General features: G+C 31.7%; 1 protein-coding gene across 5 annotated transcripts in view; it reads left to right on the top strand.

The window, feature by feature from the left end:
* LOC106879192 (trafficking protein particle complex subunit 13) overlaps positions 1 to 13,209 on the top strand; it is a 271,910-nt gene that overhangs the window by 227,445 nt on the left and 31,256 nt on the right. For all 5 annotated transcript variants that reach the window (XM_014928647.2, XM_052969952.1, XM_014928649.2 and 2 more), the window contains exon 4: positions 7,173 to 7,303. In XM_014928647.2, the coding sequence (XP_014784133.1) occupies positions 7,173 to 7,303 (131 nt within the window). The remainder of the gene's footprint in view (positions 1 to 7,172; positions 7,304 to 13,209) is intronic.

The following is a 13,209-nucleotide window of genomic DNA, read 5'->3' as shown; positions in this document are numbered from 1 at the left end:
TTTTGAACCATACGACCATGTATAGGTGTATATGTATGTATATATTTGTGTGCAAACCAAAACATGCTTGGACCTAATAACTTGAAAAGAAAAAGATTTATGTATGTATGTATGTATGTATGTCTGGGTGCATGTACATGCATTCACACACAAACACAAAAATATAAATAGCTGCATGGTTTAGAAGTTTGTTTCTCAACCATGTGATTGCAGGTTCACTTCTGCTGCTTGGTAAGTAGCCTTTTATTGTAAGCCTTGGGCTACCAAATGCCATGCGTGTAAATTTTTTCGACAGTAACTATATGACAACCACTGTGTGTGTGCGTGTGTGTGTGCGTGTGTGTGTGCGTGTGTGTGTGTGTGTGTGTGTGTGTGTGTGTGTGTGTGTTTACATTTTGCACTTCACTTGAAAAAATCACTGAACTGTAACTTGTGAAGTATGTTGTCATCTCTGACAACAAATCTAGCTCTGTGTTTTCACAGATGTCTGTCTGGAATAAAAGAAAAATCTTTCTCTTGAAAAACAGTTAGTAGTTAAGAAGAGGAGCTTCAGCTGTAAAGCAATGCCTCAATAATATGGTATGTAACCATTTTTTGCCTCTGGACCCTTTGATTCCTATTTTACATGAGTGGACCCTCTTAGCCATTCAATGTTTAAACAATCGTATTATTATATTTTTATAATTAAATATTATAAGGAATTGTATAAAAATATTAGAATTTTATGTATTGTAGAAGTATAGCCAGTTTATTGTATATAAATTCTAACAAGATCGTATATGGGCCCCCAAGAGTCATGTGACCCTGGATGAGAAGCACTGATCTAACTCGTGCTAGTAAGGAAAAAAATAAATATACACACAAACACTCATCTTATTGATCACCCTCCCCCTTTTTTATAGAGAGAGAGAAAGAATAGCTTCAACTTGATTTGAACTTGTAATGTGAAGGGATAAATCTAAGTGCATAAATCTTTTGTCCTACTCTGTTAGGTCTTAACCATATTCACTCCTTCAACTGAATTAGAATTATCTAATTATAAAGGGTAAATAAGAAACTAATAATTTTATTTGCTACTAATTTTTGAAACTCAAAGGAATCTCTAAATTCATGATACCATTCACTTGAATTCAGAGACGTGTAAAATGGCCATTCACTGTACCACCATAAATGATGTGTAATATCTTCTACCTGGAAGAATGTAAACTAAGTTGCAAATTTCATTTGCCAGGAGACTACCATCTAATCTGTGACATTTACTAGAGCTGAATATACTTCTTCAACTATTTATAGTTCCTGTAAATCATTTCTATTTCACTATAAAACTGCATGCGTAATGGATTGTATGTTCAGAAAAAAATATGTTTGCTGTGAGATAAAGAATTATTTCAAAAGTATTTATACAATCAATATTGTCTGCAAACTTAAAAATAATTTTCTGTGTAACATATCACTTCCTCTCCTATGAGTGCAATAGTTACTACATTTATTCTAAAAAGAGGTGTAAATCATAATAGAATAGTCAAGGCTTATACTTCATGATGTATAGCATTTTTATATTTCTACAACTTTTATAGAATTACATCACTTGTTATAATGAAAATTTCCAGACAATTTTTGTTTTATATACATTTTGCTTTCTATGTATATTTTATGATTGTTTTTCTGTTTATAGATTTATTGTTGGAAATTATTTTTCAAATTAATTTCAATCACACAAAATAATAAGCATGTAACTCTGTTACTTTCTCCTGGTAGTCAATAAATCTATTAGGACGTTGTGTTATGATATCTATTTTATGTTATAATATTGTAGATGAAACCACCTATGGAGTCAGTGTAACTAAAAGCTCAAACTAAGGTTAAATCTTTCTCTTGTGATAGAAACAATCTATTATTCAAATATTGCATATCATTTTGTAGGTATTTTTGGTGATAATTTGGGGTTTTAAAGAAAGCTAGACAAACGGTTAATGACTTATAATGTAAAAACGTCAGCCTTGACATTATGTCAAGCATTTTGTTAAATTATTCATTTGACTTCACAAATTTGGAAATATTTACCATCCTAGAATTAACCAGAACAGTTATGACTGAATGAACATTTATTTATTGTATGAAATACTGAAAGTGTTCCACATTACTGGAGTAATTCGTTTTTCAACAAAAGTGATCAGACAGTATATAGTAACTATTGTAGAATCAGTTTGATTAATATCACTACTTCATACTATTCAACAGATTTCTCTACACTGGACATGCTTATTCTCCTTCAAACCAGGATGGTATCCACTCTGGCTGTGGATGCAGTGATGTCACCTGAATAGCACTTGAACCAGAGGTGGTCTTTCCAGTAACACATGTTCACTGTACATGTGAACTCATATGATGAACTGAAAATCGGAGTATAATATTACACACACTCCCATATTTAGAAGTGTATAGGGGTGGGGTGTAGATAACTAAGTATGTATACATGCACGCATGTATGTATACAAACCTTCACATCACATAATTATATATATGTGTGTGTGTGTGTCTGAATGTATGAATAATTAATTACAAAGTATGTTAATATTTAGAGGTCTTCTAAAAGAAAAGCAAAGAGGTTTTTAGAAGTGCCTAGGTCAAATTTGAGAATAATTCACTACACAGAAGTCATGGCTCATCTTCATGTAAAATTGCTGCATTGAAAAAAATAGAGATAACAGAGGAATTTGAATGTTTCCATTCTCTCCTGTCATATGGTGTGCTGCCATTGAAAGTGATAAGCTAAAAATACATTGGCACTTGCTATAGCTACCACTGTTGCTGGATTCCAAAGGATCTATTTTTCCATAGGCAGAATTTGAACTCAGAATTTACAGTACCAGAATAGATGATGTAAGGCATACTGTTCAACATTTTAACACTTCAACCAGCTCACTCCCCAGCACTGGTACTTTATTTATCAACCCTGAAAGGGGGAAGGGCAAAATTGATGCTGACTGGAGTTGAACTCAGAAAGAAAGACAGAACAAATGGTAGCGATGGTGGTGGTAGCAGCTGCTGCTTTCATTGAAATGCATTTATTTTGACATTTTAAAACTTGACATAAATTCAGTTGTTATAGATCCAAGATTTATAAGCTGTTTGTCTATAGCTGACACCAAATATCTCAGAAATAACGGAAGATTATCTGTCATACTTTATTTTCAATTTAATATTCTTCAAAATATCGTCTGCCTCTACAATATAGTTCACTAATATGCAGTTATTTTAAAGTAGGTTATATTCAGGTTAAAGTGTGAATAAATATAAAGAATAATCAAAAGCAGAAGGATTTGAATGTATTAATGTTCTTCATATTTGTATTGTCGGATATAATTCCTTTACTCGTAAATTTTTTCTGTTCATTCTTTACCTTCAAATAACTCATCAGCTAAAAGGATTTTTTTAAATATTATACTTTGATATTTCAAATCCATTTGCTAAATCATTTTTAGAAATTAAAATCTAAAAAGGGTTTAAACTGTTTGAAGCAATATGCAATTTTTGGAAGCTCAAGTTTTATACACTTCAATGAAATGTGACTAAGAAATAGTTTTTGGATTTGTTTGCTTTTTTGTTTTCTTGTTTTTTCATGTAGAATTATTGGACAAATTTGCATGTAGAAATATTCCAAATGTAAAGTAGTTTTTAGATTTGTTTAAAACTTAAAACAATTTTTAAAAATCCTATATATATATATGTCATTGCTTTTTTTTGACAAGCATCTGTTCTAGATTTATAATGAAAATGCAACATGTCCCTTAAAGATTTGATTATATCTTTCCTTGCTATGAGAATTTATATATGATATAGTCAGTTAGTGATAATACACTGTAATTTAGTTTCATGCTCGGCTTATGCCAAACAGTCATTAGAAGATAAGCTCAGCCAGTTTGCCTGTGACATATATTCATATATGGGTTTAAAAGTTGTAAGGAATGCAGCTCATTACATATATTAAGAGTAAGTTATTTCTTTTGAGTAAAGAACTTTAAAAACATATGAATAGAGAAGGTAGGGAATTGGTAAATTGAAATGAGCGTAGAAAGTTAAGGAGTCTAAGATATCGATGAATGTATTATAAAGTGTTGTGAGATCAGGAGTATCTATTCGCAGTTTAAAACTGAAGAGGTAAATAGAGAGAATGTGATTGCTGCTGGTAAATAATCGAGTATTGAACCATTTTACAATATGGAAATGAATATATAAAAAAGGTTAAAAATATCAAATAGTTTGTTATAATGTGCAGTGAGATTAGGAGCATCTTTTAATGAGTTAAGAAAGAGAAAGAAGATAGTTGGATTGTGATTGTTTTTTTATAGTAGTTAAATTTGATCTGTTCATTTTGTTGGTGTAATTTTCCAGTATTTCAGGAGGTACTTATCAAAGTGGTAACAATTAGTGAAGATTTCTGATTTGTCATTTAGCTAAGTTTGCATATTTATTAAGGTATTTGAGTATGTTTCTTTCTCAATTATACATACCCTGAAGCATTTTCCATTTCTTTAAGAGCTGTATCTCACAAGGATCTTCCACATGATATTGAAACCTGTTGCATATTTTTTAAGCTCCAAGTAACCCATAACCAAATTTGTGTAGGTTGGGATGCTTTGGCTCCCATCACTGTTCGAGATTTATGTTGATGAAAACTTACATCAAACAGGAAATAGTTATTTTAGATAATAAATTCTAAACTTTCATTTATTTATACTTTTTTTTATGTTCTTGTATTCTGGTAATTTGTCTTCAAAATTCTACAGCTACTGTTTTATTGCTTCTATTCAATAATCATGGGAGCTATTTGTATATAAATTCACTACATCAAAAAATACAATGTGTTCTTTTCATTGACCATATTTGGAGGGTGATTCAACATATTAGGTCATTGCTTATAAACCTTTTGATGTGTTTGAAAAATGTTTTCAGTAAAATGTCTAAAAAAATTACTCAGATACAAGTTTCATATATGGACCTGCTACTATTGGTTGTAATTTTAAATCACCTGGTAATAAAACATTAATTCATATACACGTGGATTTTTTGCATGCTTCAGTTATCTTATTTTTGTGACTTTTTTGGTAAGCCATAGAAAAGATGTGATTTACATTTAAAATTACTTATATAATTACATTCTTAATGAATGCTTTTCAGTACAAGTGTAAGAAAACTAAGATTTTTCATTAGTTTTTTGCTGGTTGTAGTTTTTTATCTTTTCATAGTATGTATATATTGTCTGCTTGCTTAGATAAAAAAAATTTCTTTTATAATTTTCAGTATCCATCAATATATTTGCACTCCTTTTATCAGCTTCTTTATATGTCAGTTCATTATCATTTCTCAATTCAATTATGTTTTCCTATTCAGTAGTGCTGAATTTCGACTTAATTTTTTGTTTATTTATACTGTATGGAAAAATTCAAAATGAGGTCACAAAAATCATCAAGAATTTTATTCCTACCTTTTTGTGATAGTTGTTACTAATAATTAATTCATCATTGTTTATTCTCATCAAATAATTCTCTGTGAGTTGCAATTTTCTACAAAATTCTGAAGTGTCATTTTTAATTTCATTATAATTAGATCTCTGAGGGGTTGGGGTAAATTTTACTCCTTTTGCTAGTACTAGTATGTTGATTTATTGTATACTGTCTCCTTTGATAAATTTATAACATTTATTAGGATTGGTTGTTCATATTTGTTAACAAATAATCTACTGGGTTTGCACTTTCAAATATGCAGTAAGATATCTCTTACTTGAAAAACAGTTAAGAGCAAGTGATAGGAAAGGCATCTTGCTGTAAAATAATACCTCACTGCCTCTGTAATTTTATGTCCATTGAAAATATGGAAATAGAAGAAAGGAACAAATTAACATGTGTGTGTGTGTGTGTAAAGAAGTCTCTGTAAAAGTTAAATATAAGTGTAGAGTGTAGAGCAAATAATTTTATTTTACAGATTTAGTGACTTAGCAAAGAAACTCCAATTTTGCTAATTCAGAAGAGCTGACTTAACGAAAATGGATTTCCTTCGCTAAAACTATTAACTTGTAAAAAAGCACACACACATACATGTTTATCCTCATCATTACTTTTACATTCATTTATGCATACTAGGCAGATTTTCTAAGGCCAAATAAACTTCATGCTACTAATCCCAACTTTTTGTTCATGTCAAGCAGTTTTAAATCCAGTTGTCCTCACAAAACCACTGATCTACAACACTCTTGTTTTTTTACTGTAAAACTCTTGCTATTTTAGCTCAAATGGCATTAATAACAACATATAGAATCAACATTCATATAAACTATATATATATATATATATATATATATATATATATATAAGATAAAAACATATTTTTATAATTCTCATTATCCACCAATAAACATCAGTTTGGATGACACTTAACAGAGTAAAGTATGTAAAATATGGCCCAAACCGTGATTACCAGAATGAATGTCAAATTTCAAAAAGAAGTTAACCATTTAATGGTTTTAGTAAATTTATACAGAAAATGCAAGCATTATACTGTCCAGTATAAATAAGTCAACTTCATTATATTTAAGCCCATTAAATGAGTCAACTTCCGGTATGAATGTTTACATTTTGTACATCTTTTTTCAACAAAAAAAAATTCCTAAAAAATTTCAGGAAACAATCTACTCATGTAATTTACGCACCCCCTAGTTTATTTTTATTTTTGTGAAAAAATGTGCGTGTTACATGGGTTTTTACGGTATATTTGGCTTCTTTCACTTCACATCTATCAAATCCACTTACAAAGTTGTGGTTGGCCTGGGGCATTGCTGAAAGTGCCATGTAGTGGGACGGAACCTGAAACTATGTAGTTGGGATACAAACTTGTTAACCACACAGCCATACTTGCATCTTCTATACACTCAGAAATCTACCTTACTGTTACTATAGTTATAGAATATCTTTTAAAAGAACAGGTTTCAAATTAATTATTTACAATAAACTTAATGATGTAAAGGGTTGATTGTAGCAAATCAACCCTTTCAGTTACAAGATACCACTAAATGTGCAAGTTAAGTTTGAATTGATTAATTTTTCAGTTATAATGAAACTTTTGTTTTTTGTATGAAGAGCAAATTATAAAAATCCTTTATTTTGCATTAACAGGCTGACCTACAGACCAGCTCACAAAGATTGATGCTCTCTGGTGTAACCCCACATCCTACTGCTGAACTCACTCCAAATGATAGTATTGATGGAGTGATTCATCATGAAGTCAAAGAACTTGGGACACACATGTAAGTTTATCAACTGTTATTTTATATGTATTGGCTTAAGTCCAAACTTTGATTCTGAATTTTAAAATATTCAGATATTTTGAAGGAATTTGAATTTATAAATAATCTAGAAGACTTTATCTTTTTATCTTTTACTTGTTACAGTCATTGGACTGCTGCCATGCTGGGGCACTGCCATGAAGGGTTTAGTCAAATAAATCAACTCCAGTTCTTATTTTTTTAAAGTCTGGTACTTACTCTATCAGTCTCTTTTGCCAAACTACTAAGTTACCAGAATGTAAACAAACCAACACAAATTGTCAAGCAGTGGAGAAGGGGCCACATCAAACACCAGTCTCAGCTTTGACTTAGTTTCTATAGATGGATACCCTTCCTAGTGCCAACTACTTTACAGTATGTACTGGGTGCTCTTTTCTGCCACCAATGAGGTTACCAAGTAACTTGTGAGATAAGAAAGAACTGGAAAAAGGAAAAGGAAAACTGGAAAAAGCTCAATTGTGGTGGGAGGACCCTCTATAGTCTCCTTCATTATTCCAAAAACAGATTAAATAATCAGAGTAACATCGTATTGTAGTATTTGATCTCTGATGTTATTGTTCTTGTAAGATAAATAAAGCTTAACCGACTGAAAAACTGCATTTTAATTTCATCATTGTAGATTATTTTAAGCAGAACAAGCTGTCAAGTGTTTATTTCAGTAATTTTATTATGACCACTCTTGGTAACTAATGTAGTTCACGCCTGGCTGAACTAGAGCTAGAAATCTATTGGACACTATCATCTTTGGTATGTTTAGCTTCACCACCCTCCCTACAGTTTTAGACACGTAAAAGTCAATCACTAAATTGTTTTCTAAGAAACATTACATCACTGTACAAGGAAAATTAGACTTTAAAGGCCTGGAACATATTACCCATAGATCTACTGTAACAATGTGACATTTCAGTTATTATGTCAAGCAATCCCTTCAAGCTTTTCAACCTTTCTCTTTATACGAGCATCTCCCAGGACTCATAAAATTCATATAACTGTTATTGAGATTGCTGATTCTCATTTTAGATACTACTGTCACATCTGAGACAGATGACAGAAAGCTTTTGATCATTCACATTTTAGACTTCATTCAAAAGAAATCCCATCTCCTTAATTAATAAATCCTTAGTAGCTATAACCCACCCTTCCGTTCTTTGTTAATAATAGGACTGTGCTAGTACTACGGCATGTTCATAAATCATTGAATGCAGCCTATCTCTACTTACTTTTCACTAGCTGTGTTGTGTTTTCCTTCCTAAAGCCAGCATCAAGCAACATATAAAGTGTAGAGATAAAATGGCTTAGTGGAACTGCTATATAGCTATCAGTTTATAGATCTTCAGTTCAGTCCCATTTCAGACACTTCATTAAGTGTTTAATCAGTGTATTTAATTTTACACATCTTGGTGCAACTACCTGTCATAAATAGGTACCTGATTATGTAAAAATGTTACTTATAGACTGACAACTAATCCAAGTTTCCATTCACCTAACACCATGTGACCATAGCTGTAGGCATGGCTCTATGGTTCAGAAGTTCATTTAACAACCATGTAGTTCTGGGTTTGATTCCACTGTGTAGCACCTTGAGCAAGAGTCTGCTGCAGTAGTGTTGGGTTTTCCAAAACCTTGAGTGGGTTCTTTGCGATATAGAAGTTGTGTCAAAGTTCATCAAATATACATGTTCGTGTGCATATGTATCTATATTTTTCATTGCTGTATATTAACAAGGAATATAGATATCAGTGCAGGACATAGACATTGATAAGATGATTGAAGAAGTGGTACTCTGCAAATGAAGTCCTTTGAGAAATGTGTTCATCATCAAATTCCTTCATTACTCTCAACTACACAGGCATAGCTGTGTGGTAAGAAGTTTCTTTCCCAACCACATGGTTTCAGGTTCAGTCCCACTACATGATACCTAGAGCAAGTGTCTTCCCTCGGCTGACTATGGCCCTCGGCTGACTATGGCCCTAGGCTGACTATGGCCCTCGGCTGACTATGGCCCTAGGCTGGCTATGGTCCTAAGCTGACTGTGGTCCTAAGCTGACTATAGCCCTAGGCTAATCAAAGCCTTGTAAGTGGATTTGACAAACAGAAACTGAAAGAAGCTCACTATATATATATGTGTGTGTGTGTATTACTGTCCCTTTACCTTGATATCATGTGATAGTTGTAAGCATGTGTCTCCATCAGGCAAGCAGTTTCCTTCACTTCCAATCTTCTGTAGAAATATACCTGATCATAGGGAAATATTACCTTACTTGGAGATAGGGGAGGTTTAGCAACAACTGTAGAAGGGCATCTGAATGTAGAAAAATTGCTTCAATAAATTCCGTCTGACCCATGGGAGCATGGAAAAGTGATCATTAAAATGATGATGATCTGAAATACCTTAAACCTGTGATTGGCCTATTGGAAACATATAGTCAATGATGATATTTTTCAACAGATGTGATGATAAATAACCAGAGCTAAAAAATGACTTTAAATGCCTCTTGGGCTTTAGGAATTACATTCTCATTACAATATGTGAAATCCTTCTGTGAAATGACTGCTGCTTTGTGGAACTGTCTTCCTTCAATATTTTCTTACAATACACCTTCCAATTCTGTATGTTTTTGCTAATCCCAGCACTTGACTAATATTTTATTTTATTAACCATGAAATAATGAAAGACGAAGTTAACCGCAACAAGATTTGAACTCAGAAAGTAAAGGCCAGATGAAATACCACTAGGTATTTTGTCTGACACTCTGACAATTCTGCCAATCCAATAGCCATCTTTCCAATAATATAATGGAAAATTTACTGTTTTGGATCTTCTTGATGAAAGTGCCTTTTAGAGTACTTTGGAAAGATTTCATTTGTCTCTACCTCTTATGAATATAATTCACTAATAATATCTGGCATTTTGTCAATTTTAGATCAACTGACAGTCAGTTCTTAATATATGGGATTACTGAAGTAAGTTACAGTATTCAATTCCCAAATCTAACTTCTATCCATGTAGTACATGATGAAAAAAAACCAATCTACTGTTCATTTCCTCTTGTCAGCTTCTATAAGTAAAATCCCTTGGATATATGCCAAACAGGGCACTGAAAAGTTCTTAATTTGTTATGCTATATAGTCCAGTAAGTTGGCAAATTTGATATTGATAGTCAGGCCATTTTTATGCATCAAATTTGACCTATAGTGAATCACTACAATAGCAGAACACATTCAATTCAGCATCTCTTCCTAATTCCAGTTTATTATTCTGTAGTTAATAACTTTGATACCATTTCATCAGTTACTATTTTCATCTATTTAAGGTGATTTTAAAAGCAGATTCATAGGGGTTTGGAAGCAAAACATATTACTATTGAGTTACCACTATCAATCTCGCATCATCTTTTTTTTTTTTTTTTTTCATGTATTACACTGAATTTCATTTTTACATCACTTTCATTGTTGCTATATATATATATGATGATTATCACTAAAAATGTCTAGTAAAATTATTTCAAAATATATAAACACTTTTGTTAACCTTTCTCACTATTCAATACAATTTCATTTCTCTCTTGAAGATATTCTGTAATTCTGAAATCAATTACTTAATGGTGTTATATTAAAATATATTAAAAGTTATAAGTTTGATAAAGAAACGATTCAGTATTCAAAGCAATATCTATGAAGACCATACTCAAAAGCAGAATGGTTTAACATATAATTTTACACCTTCTGACCCATATCTACACCTAGAGTTCTCATAGAAAAAAAAATGTCTTATTCTACTACTCTCTCTCTCTCCCTCTCTCTCTCTCTCTCTCTCTCTATTGCATTACTTGACTTTCTGATAATAAAATTGTTCCCTAATTTTTTTCCCTTCAAGTTAACACTCAGCACTTTTGGGTGGGGGTGGGGGGGAATTAAATTACAAACTTAATAACAAGAGACTTCCAGTGACAATTTTAGAAACTACAATTGTCTTTTCTCTTCTTGGAATTTTTTATTTCCATGTCTTTTTTTTTTTCATTTTTATTTTTATATTATCAGTATCCCTGTAAAATTAACTCTTACTGGGCTGAGTAGTTCTCTGCATGTTAACATGCAGACACTGAATTGTTAAAATTAGCTAACATTAACATCCCCAACTTATGTACACAACCAAAACTATGCCATATGTTTTAATAGATTATAACTGATGTGGTTTGAATCCTGCTGAAGCTAACAATTTTGTTACATTTTATCAGATACCATTTTTAGTCCACTTACATGTAAATGGGTACAATGGGGAGATACGACTCATAGAGTAATTAACAAGTTTTTCATTATCCTGCTATAAATGAATCCAAATCCTTCATGGAGAATGCAATGAAAGAATATTCATAGTTTATCTCCCATATGAGTCACTACATGATGACCGAATCTTGAGTGATACTTTGGAGATTAAATAGGTTCCAATACACAGGTGTGACAAGTATAACTAATAGAACCTATGCCAGCATAGAACATAGACATTAAATGATGATGATGATGATGATAATGATGATAATGACTTCTACTCAGATAATATATTGTTAACAGTTCTCTTGTGAAGAATGTTGTGGCCAATTCCTATGTATTGATCTTCTTACATCAAAAATCCTCATGCGGGTATCCATTTAAATGGACCAGTATTCTAACCTCATTGTGGTAGCTTAAATTGTATACAGAAGGATGAAGGTCAACATTTTATTTTATTTTATCTTTTTTTTTTTTTATAAATTGGTTATTATTGTTGTTTAATCCCAGCTCAGCTCTTATTCAGCAGACTATATATGATCAGATGTATTCAGATTATATATGAGAAAATGTATCCAGTGAGTCCTACTTCTTTTTTAAAGATGGTGTAGTGATAGTTAATGGAGACTTAACTGCTATTTCTACCAGGTTAAGCAATCATATATAGGTTCCCACAGTATGAATTAAATATCGTAGAGGTGCTATGCTCACAACCTTTTACTTATTTGCAACAAAATAAGGACAATTATTTTTGAGCTTTATAGAATGTTTTCCTTCTTTTTTTGCTATATTTTTTAATAATCATATTTACAAAATATAAATACATTAAAAGAACTGTTATTTTCAAAAAGTATTAAGAATTAGGGGTGAAAATTATTTAAATTTAAAGTACCTTTCTTTAACAAGTTTCAGAATCCATTCAGAAAATAGAATAGCATTTTCCACTCTTATGAACTTTCCAAGAAATCAAGAGATAACTATAATGGCAACTGATAAAAAAGAAAAAAATAATAATCTCTTCATTACTTTATATGAGAGTAGCACTTATGGCTACTGCTGCTGCTAGAGTTTGGCAAAATCTTAGCACTGTATGCTGACTAGCAGAACAGCACCAAATGCTTTCTTATAGAATTCTAAGATTTTCCATTTAATTTCAATACTGAAAACTAAATGAATCTTAATCCCATGGTTTAAGATGGAGATTTTGTTTCCATCTGTTTTTTCCATATTAGGATATCATCATTATAATCAATTAATGTCTGTTTTCCAACTTGGCCCCTCCTAATGCCAACCACTTTACAGTGTGTACTGGATGCTTTTTTTTTTTTTTTTCATGCCACTAGCACCAGTGAAGTCGCTAAGTGGAAGGAGCTTTCAAGACGAAAGAATATACAGAATGGATTTTGTATACCTGAATATATGCTTGCTATTGGTGCAGTTATTGTGTTTGTTGTTTATCTTCTGGTTAGATCTGATTAATTACATTCCAATCATGGCCATCCCATATTAGTAAGAGTATCCAGGGTTACATGATCAAGTGCATCCTATTTTTTAAAGATGTAATTTAGGTGAGATATATATATATATATATATATATA

This window comes from Octopus bimaculoides, chromosome 8 (genome assembly GCF_001194135.2).
Source record: "Octopus bimaculoides isolate UCB-OBI-ISO-001 chromosome 8, ASM119413v2, whole genome shotgun sequence".
NCBI classification, from domain to species: domain Eukaryota; kingdom Metazoa; phylum Mollusca; class Cephalopoda; order Octopoda; family Octopodidae; genus Octopus; species Octopus bimaculoides.
This window is presented reverse-complemented; position numbering and strand designations above follow the sequence as displayed.